Genomic DNA, 21,425 nt, shown 5'->3' on the forward strand with positions numbered 1-21,425 from the left:
GTAAAGAATAGCCTGTGCTATTCCCCAGAGCATGGGTTATGGTCAAGAATTGCTTAAGTCTGGGCATGGCAGATGGTGTAACTATAACATGACCAATATATACGTAAGATTGTAATTGTTGAAGACATCACTCTGGCCGGAGACATCAGAGAAGGCTTAAGTGAGAGGATGAAATTTGAGCAGAGTCTTTAAGAATGAGTAGGAGTTCATCAACTGAAAAATGGTATGTTTATTGAAATACAGATCATTTACTGTGGCTATATCTCAGCATATTTATATAGGGGAATTATGCATAAGAATGGGATGGTGGACAGGGACCAGATCATATAAGACCTTATATGCTCTGCTATGGAATTAAAACTCATCCTACAGATGGCGTAGGGAACTCTTCAAGGATTTTAAACAGAGGAGGAGGGCGCACTGTTGAAGGATTATATTGAGTTGCACTTTAGAACTTGAAAATTCCAAATTTTTCTGGAAAGAATGTATATGATTAATTGTAGGAGCAGAAGAAGGTTTATATATTTTTATGATTATAGAAAGTGCTCATTAAATATCTTTTGAAGTAATAGTGCAAGTGGTAAGATAGAAAAATAATAAAAACCATAAATAACAACTTAAAAGACATAGATATGTAGTAATTTATTTATTTATTCATTATTTTATTGGCTCTGCTGGGTCTTTTTTTTTGCTGTGCCCGGGCTTTCTTTTTAGTTGCAGTGAATGGGGGCTACTCTTCGTTGTGGTGCATGGGCTCCTCATTGCCGTGGCTTCTCTTGTTGCAGAGCTCAGGCTTTAGGCGCCTGGGCTTCAGTAGTTGCAGCACATGGGCTCAATAGTTGTGGCTCATGGGCTCTAAAGTGCAGGCTCAATAGTTGTGGCACACAGGCTTAGTTGCTCCACGGCATGTGGGATCTTCCTGGAGCAGGGATCAAACCCGTGTCCCCTGCATTGGCAGGTGGATTCTCAACCACTGTGCCACCTAGGAAGCCCGATATATAGTAATTTAATGTAAAGACACCATATTATATTTTAGGATAATATTTATTTTCTTAAAAATAGACTTTTTGTCAGGAATATCTCATCCAATGAAATAGTCAACAGAAAGAGATCAGAAACACTGTTACTTTTTTGATTTCGTCATATTGTACCTAGCATAAAATATAGTAGAAACCCTCTTTCCTTCTGAATTAATAAATGGTCTGCAGATTGAAAGAGGCAATAAAATGGAGACTCATAAGACATACATAAAATACTTTAAGATATTTTGACTTTAACTTAATGTAAATGTGCACTTATTTAATTTTTTTATATAATGCCTAGGATCTTTACTTTGAGTAAGCCTACTAATTGTAGTTCTTTTTTGTCTTTTATACACAAACCATAAAGGATAATCCATTCTTTATAATTTCTAGTTTCAGTTTCTTTGAAGAAGAGTGAGAACTTAGAGATCCATTTGATCTCCTTTTGATCCTCTGTGATTTTATAGTTTTTCTGACTTTTTATAATTATTTTACCTACCTCTAATTCAGCTGCTATTTAACAACTCATCTTTATTGAGCCTTTCATATTCAATTTAGGTTTCATAGAAAAACCCCCAGCTCTTTTGTACTTTTATTTTTTTCACTGTGTGTTTTCTTACACTTCTTACGTTTTGACTTGATCATATATTTGAATAAGTACAGCTAGGACCATAGGACCAGAAGTGTTTTACTATCCTGTACATAATATCTCTTCAAATGTTTGTTGAACTTATTTAAATTATTGATATCCAATTTTTAAGATTTGTTAACCATACGTAAAAAATAATGCCTTGAAAAAGATTCATTCCTTAAACCTTTGCAGTATGACTAAATGGCTTTATTTTCTCAACTATACTGCTAAGATCTTTGGAGAATTAGATAACATGTATTTACTTAGTATTTATAAATATGTTATTGCAGCTAAATTATATTTCAAAGAAAACAAGGGCAAAAATAAGCAGGAATATAAAAGATGTAAAGAGTAAAGAACAAGTTTGGGTGTATGTGTGTATATTTTTCTGTTTATATGCTCATATATAAACCAACAGGAATACACTATTTTTTTCAAGATCCACAAAACATTTACATAAAAATGACTGCAGACCCTCCATACCACATACATACGTACAAATTAAATACAAATCACATCTACAGTAAATTAGAAATAAAAATAAGTGGGTGCAAAGAATTTCTTTTAACTACATTTTCAGCTAACTCCTGAGATAAAGAGGAATTGAAAACTAAAGTTAAAAATTGCATAATATAAACAGCATATCAAACTAGTGAGATGCAGCCAAACTAGTACTCAGAACACTTTTAATTAATTGAAACTAAGAGAGTTTTGTTTACAGTGATGGTATCAGCCTCCTTCTGAGAAAACTAGAGAATCTGGACAAAAACTAGAAAATCTGGACAAAAACTAGAAAATCTTGACAAAAATTTGACAAAAATCAAATCTGTTTAAGTGAATTGGAGTCAGTATAGACTTGTAAGGCAAAGACCAGGAAAAGAAAGAAATCCAGGTGTATGAGCATGCACTTGGGGTTACTTTCCCTTAGATGTATCTCCCTATGTCAGAAGAGGTGAAGAGAGGTTGAAAACTGAGCAGAGCTTGAAACAAATTCATGGAGCTAAAGAAATAAAAATCAAAACTCAAGACCCCTTAGACTTGAGGGTAGGTGGCTCAGGAATATCCAGGCTTTGAAGTAAGAGTGACTCCCCCAAAATAGACTAGTCCTAAAAAGATATAAAACATGACGTTTGATATAACTTGATGCTATATATAACATGATCAGGGATTGATAATACCCCTTCCCACCTGAAAAAAGAAAAAGAAGACTTTTAGAGGAAGATAACATCATTGCTAGGCCTCAAAATATCTCTTTGTACTTTTTCACTTATATCTGGCTCATATCTGGTGTAAAAAGAACCGGTGACAGGAAGATTAAAGACATCAGGGGTAAAAAATTCATTAAAAAAATAGTATGCAGTAGAAACAGATCCACAGGTTTGGTCTTTAAAATAACTGTGCATTATGTTCAATGAAATGACACAATTTTGAGAAAACTAAAAACTCTTGAAGAACCAAACAGAAATTCTAGAACTGAAAATTGTAGTAATGGAAATGAGACATAACTGAAGAGAGAATTAATGGAATGCAACCCAAGTGAGAAGAAAATATTCAGAATGAAGGTCAAAGAGAGAAGGGTATAGAAAATGCAGAAAAATAAATAAATAAATAAGTAAGTAAGTAAATAAAAACTGAGACATATGGGACAGTGAAAAGAGCTAAAATTCATATAGCTTGAGTCCCAGAAAGAGATGACAGACTAACATCAATCCACAGATTAAGGTCACATCATGCATCATAAGCAGGATAATACAAAAGTAATATACCTAGGCACATTATTATAAAATCAAAGAAAACCAAAGAAAAAGAAAAAAATTTCAAAGCAGAAAGAGATTATCTTTGTATTATCTAGCAGCAATAAAATATTAACTGATTTCTCAACAAAAATACTGGAAATCAGGAGACAATGGAATATTTTTAAAGTGTTGAAAGAAAAACTATTGATGTAGAACTCTTTACCCAGTGAAATATCCTTCAGAAGAAAGGTCAAATGAAAAGAAACTGAGAACATTATCATTAGCAAAATTAAAGAAAATCCTAAAAGGATATTTTACAAAAAGAAAATAATCCCAGATGAAAGTTTAGAACTACAGGAAAGGGTAACTATGGGAGAAAGTCTAATGAACATCAGCTATTCTAAAACAATAATGTTGCCTCTAAAATATCTGTAGAGAATTAAATACAAGACAGCAATATCGTAAATTTAGAAGAAGGGTATTTGAAGTTAAAATATTCTCAAGTTCTAGCATTACCCAAAAGAAATATAATACTAATTTATTTTAGAGTTTGGTAATTCAGTGATGCATTTATAATCTTTAAAAGTAAGGGAAAAGATCATGTAACTGCCAACCAAGATAATAAAGTAGAAAAATGAAGTAATTAAAAAAAAAACCAAAAGAAAGCATGAAAGCAGAGAAAAATCATAATGGACAGTGCAAATAGAAAGCAAATATTAAGATAGTAGATATAAACTCAAATACATTAGTAATTACATTAAACTTCAATGTACTAAATGCTGCAGTTGAAAGACAGTGATTTATCAGAGGAGATTAAAAAAGAAACCATTTATAGTATATATTTATCAGACAGATTTCTAAAATATAAGAATATTGAATGATTGCAAATAAGAGGATGGAAAATAGATAAACCATGCAAGTGCTAACCAAAAGAAAGCTGGTAATATCAGACATAGTAGACTTTAATGCAAGAAGAGAATATTATAAATAGGGATATTTCATAGTGATAAGAGATATGACAGTTTTATATTTTCAAGCACCCAGTAATAAAGCCTCAGAATAGAAAATTTCAAGTTTTCTGTTTTTCTAGATTAGAAAAATTCAGTGATAGCACTGAATGGCAAAACAGACAAATCCACCAGAGAGCAGAAAATATAAACACATTGCTCCTCAGTAATTGAAAGAAAAACTCAAAAAATAATATTTGAACCACACAATTAACCAATTTACTTAACAGGCAAATACCTAATACCTCAAAATACATATTCTTTTTAAGAACACATAAAACATTTCCAAAACTGGCAAACTGAGAAAGTAACTCAGAGATTTTTTTTAAGTACTCAGATTCTGTTGTATCTGAGTGAAAATTGTATTAGGAATCAGTTTTGGTTTTTTTTGAAAAGAAGAAAGAAAAGAAAAAAGGAATCAGAAAAGTCCCAGCTGTTTCTAATTAAGCAACATACTTTTAGATATTACTCATATGTCAAAGAATTAACAAGGAAAACCGGAGAATATTTTCAACTGATAGTGAAAATACAGCATGAAAACTGTGGGTTGCAGTTAAGGCCATTCTTAGAGGGAAATCCATAGTTTTATGTGCATATATTAGAAAAGTCTGAAAATCAACAATCTCTAAGAATTTGCTGAAGAGGTTAGGGAAAGAACACTAAACTAAACCCAAAATTATAAAACATTTGGAGAATTAGGGTATATTGGGCAAGAGACCACAGGATTGCAGGCTGCAAGATTAAACACCCCTTCCCCAAATACTTCAGATCCTAAAACAAATACAAATAAACTATTGATACATATAGGTAGCCCTTGCTTTGCATAACAGTGCAGGACTATAAAAATGACCTTGCAAAGTGTGTCCAAGATGGCAGAGTTGGAAGATCCTGAACTCACCTCCTCCTCTAGACACAACAAAGTTACAACTATTTACAGAGGGGCTATCAATGAGAATGACTTGAAGACTAACAGAAAAGATTTTTCATAGCTGAAGATATAAGGAAGAAACCAAAACAAGATAGATAGGTTGGGCCAGAGACATAATGTAGTCCAGACCCACACCTTCAGGTAGGTGACCCACACCTTCAGGTAGGTGACCCACAAGTGGGAGGATAATCACAATCACAGAGGTTCTTCCTAAGGAGCGAGGGGTCCAAGCCCCACATTAGGCTCCTGAGCTGAGGGTCCTGCACTAGAAAGACAAGTCCTCAAAACTTATGGCTTTGAAAGCCAGCAGGGTTTGCATATGGGAGAGCCAGAGGAAACAGAAACTCCACTGCTAAAGAGCACACACAAAATCTCACATGCTCTCAGTCCCAGAACTGAGGCAGTAATATGAAAGGAATCTGTTAAGACCCACTTACTGATCTTGTAGTGTTTCTTGGAGTGGCAGGGCAATTGGGACTCTTCCTGGGGACACTGATGACAGCCGTTGTGGGGAGTTCATTCTACCGTGAGGACACTGGTGCTGGTAAGCACCATTTTGGAGTTCTCCCTCTAGCCTACTAGCAGTGGGGGCCTACCTCCCCAACAGCAGATAAGCTCAAGTTCCAGGACCTCCTGGGGTGAACAGCCAGCCTTGCAGAGGCCTGGATGCACCCACCAGTGGACCGAAACCAGCCCCAGGCCTCCCCAGTCCGCATACCCAGGCACCCTGGAACTTGGCTCTACCCACCAGCAGGTCAGAACCAGCCTTGGAACACCCCTGGCCATGCAACCAGCCACACCAGGACCCAGCCCTGCCCATCAGCTAGCCAGGACCAGCCCAAGAATCTCCTGAGCCCCAGAACCAGCTTCACTAGGATGTGGCCCAACCCAACAGTAGGCTGACACCAGCGTTGAACTGCCTGGGTCCCACAGCCAGCACAGGGAACCAGACCTGTATACCAGTGGACTGAGACATGCTTCTCCCTCTGGGTCATGCAACCAGCTATACCAGAACCCAACACTGCCTACTAGTGGGCCAGCATCAACCCAAGGACTTCCCAGGCTGTGCATTCAACTATGCCCAAATCTGGCCTGCCCACTAGCAGGCCAGCAGCCACTATGCAAGGCAAGGTGTAGCAGCTAACCAGGCTAGGGACAAGCCTTGTCTACCAGCATGCCAAGAGTAGTCAGCCTCATCACACAGAAGGGCCCACACAGCCCATACATGGGGTCAAGTGCTGCTGGACCCCATAGGATGTCTCTTACATAAGATCACTTATCCAACATCTGCAAACATAATTGACCTAGTTAATTGTTAGAAATAAATGTGGAGAATTAGGCAAAACAAAGAGAGAAGGAGTATGTTCTAAACGAAGACAAAACCCTAGGAGAAGAACAAGCCAAGTGGAGATTAGCGATCTACTTGATAAAGAGTTCAAAAGAATGGTAATAAAAAATTCAGGGGGAGGGGGAGGAAAGATGGCAGCGAAGTAGAAGGACGTGGAGTGCATCCCTCTCCACAGATGCATTAGGAATACACTAAAAGATGCAATAATTCCCACAGAGAACCAGCTGAACACCAGCAAACGACCTCAGATGCTGGAGAGGACTGTAAAGATCCCAACATAACTGGGTAGGACAGAGGGAGGAAAGAAAAAAAAAAAATGGAGAAAGAGGAGAAGAAAGAAAAGGGACAGGTCCCACACCCTAGGGTGGGGGGCTCTGAGACAGAGGGGAGATTGCTGAATTCAGGAAAAGTCCCTTATCTGATGGGGAAACCCCTTCTCCAGTGGGGAATATCCTTGGGTCAGTGGGGAGGCATTTACCACGATTCAAGGAGGGTGAAGCGGCTGAGCTGTGGCAGACGGGAGGGAGTGAGAAACACACAGAGGGTCCGCACCACAGCTCAGCGTACTCAGACTGAGACTTGGATTCACAGATGAGCGGGGGTCTGGGAGTGGGAGTGTGGGAACCGGAGAACTGGTTCAGGGTGAGAAACATTGTTGATGGTGGGGAGACAGACCGAGAGGACAGGAGGGAAGAAATTCGCAGCGAAGAGTGCCTACCGCAGAAAGCTGTGAGGCCATAGTGGCAGCTGGATACTGCTGACTCACAAGCAGGGGGGAGGAGCCGCAGGTGTAGTCGCTCTCTTGGTGCCTGCAACGGACAGAGGAAGGACCCCTGTGGCCCAAGTTAACGTACTCAGGGATAAAAAAGGCCCCTGGCCGGGGCTGGCTTAGAGTGCCTAGAGCTGAGAGCCAAAAGCCCTGAGAGCGGCCCAACTCTGAGACGTTCTGTTTACACCTGAGCCGCTGGTGTCCCTCTGCAACAGGCACCGCCACGCCTGACTGAACCACTGTGACACAGACAGAGCGCCACAGTGCACTCACTGCCAGGGGAAGAAGCCACTATTGTACCCTCTCTCTCCCCACACACCAGTGCTTACAGACGATCAATAAAGGAAGCTCTGCTGGTTGCAGAAGAATACAAAAAACCCAAGGGGGGGCAGAAGGACACTTATAGCTGAGACCCCAAGGAAACAGAAATTTTAGTATTAATTCTATTGAACTGCTCCATTCTGGGGTCAGTTCTAATTTTTTTTGTTTGTTTTTTTGTTTTTTTTAATTACGATCTTAGTCCTAAGGGACCTACAAGTTTTATAACATATTTCTTTATTCTATTTTTTATTCTATTTTTATTTTTAGCCTTTTTATATATTTCTATTTCTACCTAAGTTTTTCATAGTGCTGACTGTATCTCTCGTACCTTCTTTACATCTCTATCTTTTATACATTTTTATTTCTTTTTATTTTCCTATTTCCAGTCACACTATGCTCTTCTGTTGCCCTATCTTCTATCCTTTTTTAGTTTATTTTATTTTAATATAAGCAATATTATCAGTCTGCTCTGTCTCCTTGCTTAATGCTCCAGATGACACACTGCTTTGGTATTTATTATTAGGTTTTTGTCTTTATCTTAGTTCTTAGTATAATTGTCTGATTTCATTCTGAGAATCTTCAGTCTGTCTGGTGGTACTCTAACTCTTTATTATATTTGATCCTAGCTTTCAGTATCTCCCTGGATTTGTGATTGTGTGTGGTGTTATTTGTTCATTTTTGCTTTTATTTCTGTTTTGTTCTGTTTTGGTTTTGAATTCCTGTTGGTTTCCTCTTTGAATGTCTGATAGCATACTGGGGTTCTTCTGTCAGGTCTTTCTAGTGCCTTATGTGCTATTGGAATCAGTATTTGTGTGTCTTATACATGTATGTCTTTCCTTGACTTAGTATTTGTTTGACTCAACACTCAACACTCTGCCATTAGTCTGGGGCTTGGACAGCATTCTTTAAACCCCTCTATTGCCAGAACAAGCAACCTCTGAAGTTGGGACAACCATGAGAAAACAAAGAAACAGGATACAGGCAAAGGAGCAGGAAAAAAAACCCACAAGACCAAATAAATGAAGAGGAAATAGGAAAAATGCCTGAAAAAGAATTCAGAGTGATGATAGTAAAAATGATACAAAATCTCAATAACAAAATACAGAAAATACAAGAAACAATAAGGACTCAGCAGAACTAAAGAACAAACAAACAGCAATGGACAACAAAATAACGGAAATTAAAAATACTCTAGATGATATAAACAGCAGAATAACTGAGGCAGAAGAACGATAAGTGAGTTGGAAGATAGAATGGGGGAAATAATTGCCACAGAGCAGGAAAAAGAAAAAAGAATAAAAAGAATAGAAGACAGTCTCAGAGACCTCAGTGATAACATTAAGCGTACCAACATTTGAATCATAGGCATCCCAGAAGAAGAAGGAAACAAGAAAGGGTCTGAGAAAATATTTGAAGAGGTTCTAGTGGAAAACTTCCCCAACATGGGAAAGGAAATAATTCACCAAGTCCAAGAAGCACAGAGAGTCCCATACAGAATAAACCCAAGGAGAAATACACCAAGGCACATATTAATTAAACTAATGACAATTAAACACAAAGAAAAAATATTAAAAGCAGCAAGAGAAATGCAACAAATAACATATAAGGGAAAACCCATAAGGATAAGAGCTGACCTTTCTACAGAAACTCTGCAGGCCAGAAGGGACTGGCAGGATATACTGAAAGTCCTGAAAGAGAAAAACCTACAGCCAAGAATACGGTACCCAGCAAGAATCTCATTCAGGTTCGACGGAGAAATCAAAAGCTTTCCAGACAAGCAAAAGTTAAGAGAATTCAGTACCACCAAACCAGCCTTACAAGTGCTAAAGGAATTTCTCTAAGTAGGAAACACAAGAGAAGGAAAACACCTACAAATACAAACCCAAACCAATTAAGAAAATGGTAATAGGAATGCACATGTCAATAATCACCTTAAATGTAAATGGATTAAATGCTGCAACCAAAAGACACAGACTGGCTGAATGGATACAAAAACAAGACCCTTCTATATGCTGCCTACAAAAAACCCACCTCAGACCAAGGGATACATATATACTGAAAGTCAAGGGATGGAAAAAGATATTCCATGCAAATGGAAGTCAAAAGGAAGCTGGAGTAGCAATACTCATATCAGACAAATTACACTTTAAGGTAAAGACTATTAAAAGAGACAAGGAAGGACACTACATAATGATCAGGGGATCCATCCAAGAGGAACATATCACAATGGTAAATATCTATGCCCCCAGCATAGGAGCACCTCAATACATAAGGCAAATGCTAACAGCTATAAAAGGGGACATCGACAGTAACACAGTAATAGTGGGAGACTTGAACACCCCACTTACATCAATGGACAGATCATTCAAACAGAAAATAAATAAGGACACACAAACTTCAAATGACACATTAGACCATCTTGACTTATATTTATATGACATTCTATCCAAAAACTATAGAATGCACTTTCTTCTCAAGTGCACACAGAACATTTTCCAGGATAGACCACATCTTGGGTCACAAATCAAGCCTCAGTAAATTCAAGAAAATTCAGATCATATCAAGCATCTTCTCAGACCACAACGCCATGAGACTAGATATCAGTTACAGGAAAATAACTGCAAAAAATACAAACACATGAAGGCTAAACAACACACTATTAAACAACGAAGAAATTATTAAAGAAGTCAAAGAGAAATCAAAAATATCTAGAAACAAAGGACAATGAAAACACAACATCCCAAAACCTATGGGACACAGCAAAAGCAGTTCTAAGAGGGAAGTTTATAGCAATACAATCCTACCTCAAGAAACAAGAAAAATATCAAATGAACAACCTAACCTTACACCTAAAACAATTAGAGAAAGAAGAACAAAGAAACCCCAAAGTGAGCAGAAGGAAAGAAATCATAAAGATCAGATCAGAAATAAATGAAAAAGACAGGAAGGAAACCACAGAAGAAATTAACAAAACTAAAAGCTGGTTCTTTGAGAAGATAAACAAAATTGATAAACCATTAGCCAGACTCATCAAGAAAAAAAGGGAGAAGACGCAAATCAACAGAATTAGAAATGAAAAAGGAGAAGTAACAACTGACACCACAGAAATACAAAAGATCGTGAGAGACTACTACAAGCAACTATATGCCAATCAATTAGATAACCTGGAAGAAATGGATAAATTCTTAGAAAAATACAATCCTCCAAGACTGAACCAGGAAGAAATAGAAACTATGAACAGACCAATCACAAGTATGGAAATTGCAGCTGTGGTTAAAAACCTCCCAACAAACAAAAGCCCTGGGCCAGATGGATTCCCAGGCGAATTCTATCAAACATTTCAAGAAGAGCTAACACCTATCCTTCTTAAAATCTTCCAAAATATAGCAGAAGGAGGAACACTCCCAAACTCATTCTAAGAAGCCACCATCACCCTGATACCAAAACTAGGCAAAGATGTCACAAAAAAAGAAACTTACAGGCCAATATCACTGATGAATATAGATGCAGAAATCCTCAATAAAATACTAGCTAACAGAATACAACAGCACATTACAAAAATCATACGGCATGATCAAGTGGGGTTTATCCCTGGGATGCAAGGATTCTTCAGTACATGCAAATCAATCAACGTGATACATCATATCAACAAATTGAAGGATAAAAACCATATGATCATCTCAATAGATGCAGAAAAAGCTTTTGACAAAATTCAACATCCATTTATGATAAAAACTCTCCAGAAAATGGGCATGGAAGGAAATTACCTCAGCATAATAAAAGCCATATATGAGAAACCAAAAGCCAACATCATTCCAAATGGAGAAAAACTGAAAGAATTCCCTCTAAGAACAGGAACAAGACAAGGGTGTCCACTCTCACCATTATTATTCAACATAGTTTTGGAAGTGTTAGCCACAGCAATCAGAGAAGAAAAAGAAAGAAAAGGAATCCAAATTGGAAAAGAAGTAAAATTGTCACTCTTTGCAGATGACATGATATTATACATAGAAAACCCGAAAGACTCTACCAGAAAACTGCTAGCAGTAATTGATGAATTTAGTAAAGTAGCAGGATACAAAATTAATGTGCAGAAATCTCTTGCATTCCTATACACTAACAACGAAAAAGCAGAAAGAGAAAGAAACTCTCCCATTTACCATTGCAACGAAAAGAGTAAAATACCTAGGAATAAACCTGTCTAAGGAGGCAGAAGATCTGTATGCAGAAAACTATAAGATACTGATGAAAGAACTCAAAGACGATACAAACAGATGGAGGGACATACCATGTTCTTGGATTGGAAGAATCAACATTATGAAAATGACTATACTACCCAAAGCAATTTACGGATTCAATGCAATCCCTATCAAATTACCAACGGCATTTTTCACATAACTAGAACAAGAAATCTTACGATTTGTATGGAAGCACAAAAGACCCCGAATAGCCAAAGCAATCTTGAGAAGGAAAAATGGAGTTGGTGGAATTAGGCTTCCTGACTTCAAACTATACTACAAGGCCACAGTGATCAAGAGAGTATGGTACTGGCACAAAAGTAGAAAGGAAGATCAATGCAACAGAATAGAGAACTCAGAGGTAAACCCAAGCACATATGGGCACCTTATCTTTGATAAAGGAGGCAAGAATATACAATGAAGGGACTTCCTAGATGGCACAGTGGTAAAGAATCTGTCTGCCAATGCAGGGGACATGGGTTTGAGCCCTGCCCTGGGAAGATTCCACATGCCACAGAACAACTAAGCCCATGCACCACAACTGTTGAGCCTGTGCTGTAGAGCCTGTGAGCCACAACTACTGAGCCCATGTGCCGCAACTATTGAAGCCCACGTGCCTATGGCCCGTGCTCCACAACAAGAGAAGCCACTACAATGAGGAGCCTGCGCACCACAGTGAAGAGCAGCCCCCACTCTCAGCAACTAGAGAAAGCCCGTGTGCAGCAACGAAGACCCAATGCTGCCAATAAATACATAAAATAAATAAATAAATAAATATTAAAAAAAAAGAATATACAATGGAAAAAAGACAGCCTCTTTAATAAGTGGTGCTGGGAAAATTGGACAGCTACATGTAAAAGAATGAAATTAGAACACTTCCTAACACCATACACAGAAATAAACTCAACATGGATTCAAGACCTAAATGTAAGGCTAGATACTATAAAACTTCTAGAGAAAAACGTAGGCAGAACACTGTATGACATACATCAAAGCAAGATTCTTTTTGACCCACCTCCTAGAATCATGGAAATAAAATCAAGAGTAAACAAATGAGACCTAATGAAACTTAAAAGCTTTTGCACAGCGAAAGAAACCATAAACAAAACAAGAAGGCAACCATCAGAATGGGAGAAAATACTTGCCAGTGAAGCAACTGACAAAGGATTAATCTCCAAAATATACAAGCAGCTCATGCAGCTTAATACCAAAAAAGCAAACAACCCAATCCACAAATGGGCGGAAGACCTAAATAGGCATTTCTCCAAAGAAGACATGCAGATGGCCAACAAACACATGAAATGATGCTCAACAAACACATGAAACGATGCTCAACATCACTAATCATCAGGGAAATGCAAGTCAAAGCCACAATGAGGTATCACCTCACTCCGGTCAGAATGGCCATCATCAAAAAATCTAGAATCAGCAAATGTTGGAGAGGGTGTGGAGAAAAGGGAACTCTCCTGCACTATTGGTGGGAATGTAAGCTGGTACAGCCACTATGGAAAGTTTGGAGGTTCCTTACAAAACTACAAATAGAACTACCATATGATCCAGTAATCCCACTCCTGGGCATATACCCAGAGAAAACCATAACCCAAAAAGAAACATGTACCATAATGTTTATTGCAGCACTATTTACAATAGCCAGGACGTGGAAGCAACCTAAATGCCCATCAACAGAAGAATGGATAAAGAGGATGTGGCATATGTATACAATGGAATATTACTCAGTTATAAAAAGGGATGAGATGGAGCTATATGTAATGAGGTGGATAGGCCTAGAGTTTGACATTCAGAGTGAAGTAAGTCAGAAAGAGAAAAACAAATATTGTATGCTAACTCATATATAGAGAATCTTAAAAAAAAAAAAAAAAGTTGCTGATGAACCCAGTGACAAGACAAGAATAAGGATGCAGATGCAGAGAATGGACTGGAGGACACAAGGTTGGGGGGCGGGGGCCATGGGGAAGCTGGGTTGAAATGAGAGAGTAGCATAGACATATGTATACTACCAACTGTGAAATAGATAGCTAGTGGGAAGTTGCTGTATAACAAAGGGAGATCAACTTGATGTTGGATGATGCCTTAGAGGGCTGGGACGGTGAGTGTGGGGGGGAGTCGTGGGAGGGAGGTAATATGGGGATATGATTAAATACAACTGACTGACTTTGGTATACCTCAGAAAATGGTACAAGTGTGTAAAGCTATTATATTCCAATAAAGAGCTTAAAAAAAAAACACTCGGGAAGAATGAATGAACACAGTGAGAAGTTAGATGTTTCTAAGAAAGAGTTAAAAAACGTAAAGAACTAAACAGAGCTGAAGAAGATAATAGCTGGAATAAAAAATACACTGGAAGGAATTACAATATGTTAGTAAACAACCAGTGGGTCAGTGAAGAAATCAAACAGGAAATCAAAAAATACCTGTAGTCAAAATAGAAATAAAATGATGGAAAAGTTGTGGGAAACATCAAAAACAGTTCAAAAAGGGAACTAGCAATATAAGCCTACCTAAGGAAGTAAGAAAAATCTCAAGTAATCTAGCCTTATCCCTAGAGGAACTAGAAAAAGAACTAATAAAACCCAAAGTTAGTAGAAGAAAAGAAATCAGAAAGATCAGTGCAGAAATAAATGTAATAGAGAATTAAGAAAATGGAGAAAATCACTGAAACTAAGAGCTGGTTCCTTAAAAAGATAAACAAAATTGATAAACCTTTAGCCAGAGTCATTAAGAAAAAGAAAGGATCCAAATAAAATCAGAAATGAAAGAGAAGTTAACAGCTGACAATAAAGAAATATAAAATATCATAAGAGATTACTATGAACAATTATACGCCAATAAAATCGAGACCCAAGAAGAAATGGATAAATACTTAGAAATGTACAATCTAGGTACAAGACAAGGATGCCCACTCTCACCACTTTTATTCAACATAGTATTGGAAGACCTAGTCACAGCTATCAGACAAGAAAAAGAAATAAAAAGTATCCAAATTAGAAGGGAAGAGGTAAAATGTCTACTATACATAGAAAATCCTAGATATGACCAGAAAACTACTAGAGCTCATCCGTGAATTCAGAAATCTGTTGCATTTCTATACACTAACAGTGAAGTATCAGAAAGATAAATTAAGGAAACAGCCCCATTTAACATCGCATCAAAAAGAATAAAGTACCTAGGTATAAACCTAGTAAAGGAGGCAGAAGACCTGTGTTCCAAAAACTATAAGACATTGATGAAAGCTGTCCAAGGACTGAATTCCAAAAGTTAAAGCTTGGAAAGATGAAAATTCCGCTGAGACTGAGAGAAACATGAATCAACACAGAATAGAAAAAAAATTCCACAAGAGAATAAGCAATATTAATAGGTGATATTTACATTTTACAGATAGAGAAACTGAGGCTAAAGGAGGTTAAGGAATTTATCCAGGGTCACCTGGCAAAGTGACAGATTCTGATTTCAAATTCAGGCAGTTTGGGTATAGGCAATATGCCCGTAACCATTAAATGGTTTTTTTTTTCTTTAGTTTTTTTATTGAAGTATAATTGCTGTACAGTGTTATGTAAGTTACATATGTATAATATAGTGAGTCACAATATGTAAAGGTTATTCTTCATTTATTGTTATTATAAAGTATTGGCTATATTCCCCATGTTGTACAACAAATCTTCTTAGCTTATTTTGTATCTAATAATTTGTACCTCTTAATCTGCTATCCCTTTACTGCCTCTCTCCCCTCCCTTCGCCCCACTGGTAGCTGAGGCTATTGTCTCGTGACTTTTCTTTGATGAACCTTGTTTTCAATAAATATGTTTTAAAATTTAAGATTGCATTTTTCTCGTTTCAATGGAGATTATAGTATTGGTAGATAATTCTCTTTAAATTATTTTAGAGAGATGGATACAGTTCCTTTGGAAAATTTTTACTTTGAGATATGTTTATTATAAATAATATTTTCTGGTTATAATTATATGAATTCAAGTTTTTCTGATATTAAAAAACATTTTTCCTTTAGGCATATATCATTTTGACATAAACACCTAATCAGTCTTTTAAGTTGAACCTTTCTATGCTTTTTTTTTCTTTTTTTTTTTCTTTTTGATAATTTTAAAGCAAGAAATATAATTTAATGTAAGGTTAAGTTGAATTTAAGTCTTTCAGAATTATGGTCAAGCTTATGTAAGAAAGTGCTGGCAAATAAAGCCTCTAGTCTTGATTTCATAACCATCAGGAATTTTATTCTATGCTTTATAAACTGGAAGTAGTCAGAAATCAGATGTGGTTTGTGAAACACAATGAAGAAATTAACAAATAATTCTACAAGATTAAAAATCCCCTTTCTGTTTAATTAACTAGATGAAGTTATATTTAAAATTTTTTTCTGAATGACTTGTCAGTTAATAAGGTGTTATTTCAGAATTTTACCTCCTTGAAAAATTAAAATTTTCCTAGGACAAACAATTATGTATATTTGAATTAACTATGACAAATTTAATTCATTTACAATCATGATATATTTTTCCTATAGCATATTATTTAATGGTTTTTAAACACTTCTAAATTTAGAGGTTGACTTAAAAATGATTTTTGTGTAAATAGTGATTTTTTTGACCCGAATGTTTATTTAGTTGACCTGAAACAGTAATTATTATTACTAAAATTAAGTTATTGTTGTGTTATCTATTTGTTCCAAAGGTTGCACAGTGAATTAAAAGATGCTGTTGAAAAGCAATTGGAGGCCCTTCCCTTGGGCACAGAGTTGGGAAATGAGATATATACAGATGATGAAACAGTCAGGAATCTTCAAGAACAACTACAACTGGCCAATCAAGTGAGTGACATATGTATTGAATTATATCCTAAATAAACAGAGAGTTTCTAAAAATCTGTAGTCAACCATTATTTATGAATGATAGTAACAGAATATTGAAATTGTTAGCATAATGATTTTCTACAGTTTGAAAAATAATTAACAGGTAACAAAACTTATAGTATGTACCCTCCCTGTATGTTATAAATGTAGTTGCCATGTATATATTTAATTGAATCATAATTCCTTTTGCATGATTTTTTAAGTGTTATAAAATATTTTAATGCCAAAGAAAATTTTTAAAGAATCAATTATCCGCTTGCCTAAATTTACAGTTTTCATTTTCCGATGTTTTCTTTTGATACTGTTTTCTTCAGTTTTCCAAGATTATAGAATTATATATATATTTTTTTACTTTATTTTTTTTATTGGAATATAATTGCTTTACACTCTTGTACTGATTTTTGAGGTACACCAAAGTCAGTCAACTGTATTTATACACATATCCCCATATTCCCTCCCTCCCTCGACTCCCCCCCCACCCTCCCTGTCCCGGCCCTCTAAGGCATCATCCATCATCGAGTTGATCTCCCTTTGTTATACAGCAACTTCTCACTGGCTATTTTACAGTTGGTAGTATACATTTGTCTATGTTACTCTCTCACTTCATCCCAGCTTCCCCTTCACCCCCTGCCCCCCCAACCTCGTGTCCTCCAGTCCATTCTCTGCATCTGCATCCTTATTAGAATTATATTTTTCTAGTTATACTTCTTTTAAAATTACAATTTTTCTCCTTTTTTCCTCCCTCATGGTAATTGAAATGTTTTGGAAGCTATATTGTATATATCCTGTTTTTAGCACTGTAATTTTTTTTGGTTATATGTAAGGGAATTCTATTTTAATTTACAATTTTTATCCTAGGTATCTCATATCTTTTATGGATTTGAATCCCATTCTTCTACCTTCTTGTGTGCCTCAGTTTCTCCATTTTATAAATGGGGATTAGAAATTCTTTATTACAATTTTGATTTTATAGTTATCTATGAAAAGTCATATTTTTTTATTCCTTAGAAATTTGGTTTTGGAATTCTTTGCTTTTGAAAGTGATATTTTAAGTTAATCAGACAGGCTGTATCTAAGGAGCATTATGTAGCACTGAATTCTTTTTAATGTGTAAAGGGAAGGAATTTGAAAAATAATAGAGGGAAAAATAATGAGAAAAGCATGCTCTCTACTCTGTCCTAGACTAGTATTTCAGGATGGATTTATTAATGTTGACATAGAAATAAATGAAAATTAATGTAGACTTATAAATGCTTTCTAACCAGGTATTAAACATGTATTTTGAAAGCTGTAGCAGAATATGCATTTCTTACTACTCTTGAAAAATATTGTGACAGACCATATGTAAAAGTACACCTTAATATAGGCAATGATTATTTGTCACTAATATCTCAATAAATGCAAAAAATTTTTAATTTATAAAAAGAAAGAAGAGTGCAAAACTAGGTAAGATTTTTAGTTTCAAAAAATGAAACACAGAAATAATCCTATCTCTAAAAAGCATCTCTGTGTAATACTTTTGTTGCTATAATTTCTTTTTTTCTTTTTTTTTTTGTTGCTATAATTTCTAATGCTATATATATATTTTTAAACCACACTTGTTCTCTCATTTCTCACCCATTTCTCCTTCTATCTTCTATCTTTGCCTTTCTCCATCTACATCTTACTTGGTACATATTATTTTTCTGAAGATGGTCCTACCTGTTTTGCTACATTTTGGATCATTACTTCATAGAAGATTTGGTGAGGTCCAAGTATGAGCAGTCAAAACTGAAAAAGGAGATTCGTCAAAAACAAATTTTGCTACAATATCTGCAATGTATTTTGTATATAAGTATGAAATTTTAACTGAGTGAGAGTTTAGGCAATTTTATAAAGTATGAATAATAATGTTAATAAATCCATAAAATAATAATATCAAATGTTAATTCTGCTTATTACTTATATGTTTATTAACTGTATTATAAAGTTCTGGTAAAACACATACAATTGCTTTGGTATCCATCACTAGATTGAAAGACCTTTGTGTTGTGAATGGAGACTAGGTGAATACAAACTGAATAAATTTAAAATTTATTAATTAAATTTATTAATTTAAATAAAATACAATTTATAGTAGAAAATTAAGAGAAAGAGGGAGAATTGTTTATTCTACTATGCTTTATTAAAGTAATAAGCCTAGAGAATTCAACTGAAGATCAAATATCTTCATCCATTCCACAAATATTTATTAGGTGTCTGTTATATATGAGGCACCATGCTTAGTGTCGATCATACACTGGAGAATGTTGGCTCCTACTTTTGTGAAACATACAAGCCTTTGTTCACAAAATCTGGAAACAACAAATGTTGGAGAGGGTGTGGAGAAAAGGGAACTCTCTTGCACTGTTGGTGGGAATGTAAGTTGGTACAGCCACTATGGAAAACAATTTGGAGGTTCCTTAAAAAACTACGAATAGAACTACCATATGATCCAGTAATCCCACTACTGGGCATATACCCAAAGAAAACCATAATCCCGAAAGAAACTTGTACCATAATGTTTATTGCAGCACTATTTACAATAGCCAGGACATGGAAGCAACCTAAATGCCCATCAACAAATGAATGGATAAAGAAGATGTGGCATATATATACAGTGGAATATTACTCAGCTATAAAAAGGGATGAGATGGAGCTATATGTAATGAGGTGGATAGAACTACAGTCTGTCATACAGAGTGAAGTAAGTCAGAAAGAGAAGGACAAATATTGTATGCTAACTCACATATACGGAATCTAAAAATGGTACTGATGAACTCAGTGACAAGAACAAGGAAGCAGATACGGAGAATGGACTGGAGAACTCGAGGTATGGGAGGGGGCGGGGGTTGAAGGGGAAGCTGAGATGCAGTGAGAGAGTAGCACAGACATATATATACTACCAATAGTAAAATAGATAGTCAGTGGGAAGTTGTTGTATAACAAAGGGAGTCCAACTCGAGGATGGAAGATGCCTTAGAGGACTGGGGCGGGGAGGGTGGGGGGGACTCGAGTGGGGGGGAGTCAAGGAAGGGAAGGAATACGGGGATATGTGTATAAAAACAGATTCTTGAACTTGGTGTACCCCCCAAAAAATAATAAATAAATAAATAAAATTAAAAAAAAAAAAACATACAAGCCTTTGGAAGAAAAATCTGGTCACACTTCTTGAGTTTGGTCCACATTCTGCTTTCTAGCTCTGTGATCTTGGGAAACTTCTTTGTGCTTCATGTTCCTCATTTATAAATGGAGATTATAATAATTCTTATTTTATGGAGTTCTTAGAGTAATTAAAATTTTAAATCCTCATAAAGCACATAGGGTAATGCCTAGCACATATGTGGGTTCACAAATTTACCTGTTACTTTTATCATCTTTGTCATTATTACTAAACAGCAAGATAAAGAATTAAAATTAGGTACTAAAGGTTCTGTGTATCTCAAGTATAATTGTTTTGGGAGCCGATAGCCCTAGTACAAGATCAAGTACCTAACTGAATGTTTTTAGTTTGGAGTATTTTGTTCTCCTTTAATAGTGTGATTTGTAAAAATCTTTTTGGAGGGCAGTTTGGCAGTAAAAGCACTAGCAATGTTCATATCCTTTGACCAATTAATTAGATGGTGACATCACATAGATTCTAGGAATCTGTCCTAAGAAACTGTATATAAAAATGTTTGAATAAATATTTTCATTATAGTAATGTTTTGATAGTGAAAAATTGGAAGTCCTTTAAAAATCTAAAAATGTGGAATCGCCTAAATTGTGTTTTTTCCAAATGATGTGTTAGGTGTTAGTACAGTGGTTCTCATATTTTAGTCGTAATCATCTGAGAGCTTATTGAAATAAAGATTGTCACCCCTTCCCCCAAGTGTTTGATTCAAGAAATCTAGGATATGGCTCAATAATTTACATTTCTAAGGTTCTAAGGTACTGATGCTAGTCCTTTGAGAACCGCTGGCTGAGAAGAATCTGGGCCTTTTAACTAGCAAACCATCAGGCACTTTTGGAAACTGCAGTCTTTTGAGGTATGAGGCATTTTTATGACTTTCTATTGAAAAGAAAGCAGTCTTAAGGAAATAAAATGAATTGTACAGGGTCATTCAGCTGAAATTGGAAATCCAACCCAAATTTTGGCTCTAGGTGCTGTTTTCGTCTACAAATTTTCCAAACTACCTATGTTTTAGGCAAAACTAATCAATGAAAAGTCAGGATAAAGGTTATTTTGGGAGGATTGTATTGATAGTGCCTGGAAGAAAGGGGAAGCTGGTTTCTAGCTGCTGGTAATAATGTTCTCTTTCTTGAATGGGGTACTGGTTACATGGGTATATTTATGGTACAAATTTATGATTTGTGTGTTTCTGAAGGCATGCTATACGTCAGAAATAGTTTCCTTAAAACTTATAAATGTATGTTTATTTGAAATGTATACTCATTATGTTCCAAAAATGCATATCTTTTCACTACATCTTCTTACCTACTTACTAAAACTGGGAGCGGGTTAGCTCTGACCTGCTATTTAAAA

General features: G+C 35.9%; 1 protein-coding gene across 5 annotated transcripts in view; it reads left to right on the plus strand.

Moving 5' to 3' along the window:
* SCLT1 (sodium channel and clathrin linker 1) overlaps nt 1–21,425 on the plus strand; it is a 244,069-nt gene that overhangs the window by 63,157 nt on the left and 159,487 nt on the right. For all 5 annotated transcript variants that reach the window (XM_057705960.1, XM_057705959.1, XM_057705958.1 and 2 more), the window contains exon 6: nt 16,705–16,840. In XM_057705960.1, coding sequence (XP_057561943.1) covers nt 16,705–16,840 — 136 coding nt within the window. The remainder of the gene's footprint in view (nt 1–16,704; nt 16,841–21,425) is intronic.

The sequence above is a fragment of the Hippopotamus amphibius genome, chromosome 13 (assembly GCF_030028045.1).
Source record: "Hippopotamus amphibius kiboko isolate mHipAmp2 chromosome 13, mHipAmp2.hap2, whole genome shotgun sequence".
Lineage (NCBI taxonomy): Eukaryota > Metazoa > Chordata > Mammalia > Artiodactyla > Hippopotamidae > Hippopotamus > Hippopotamus amphibius.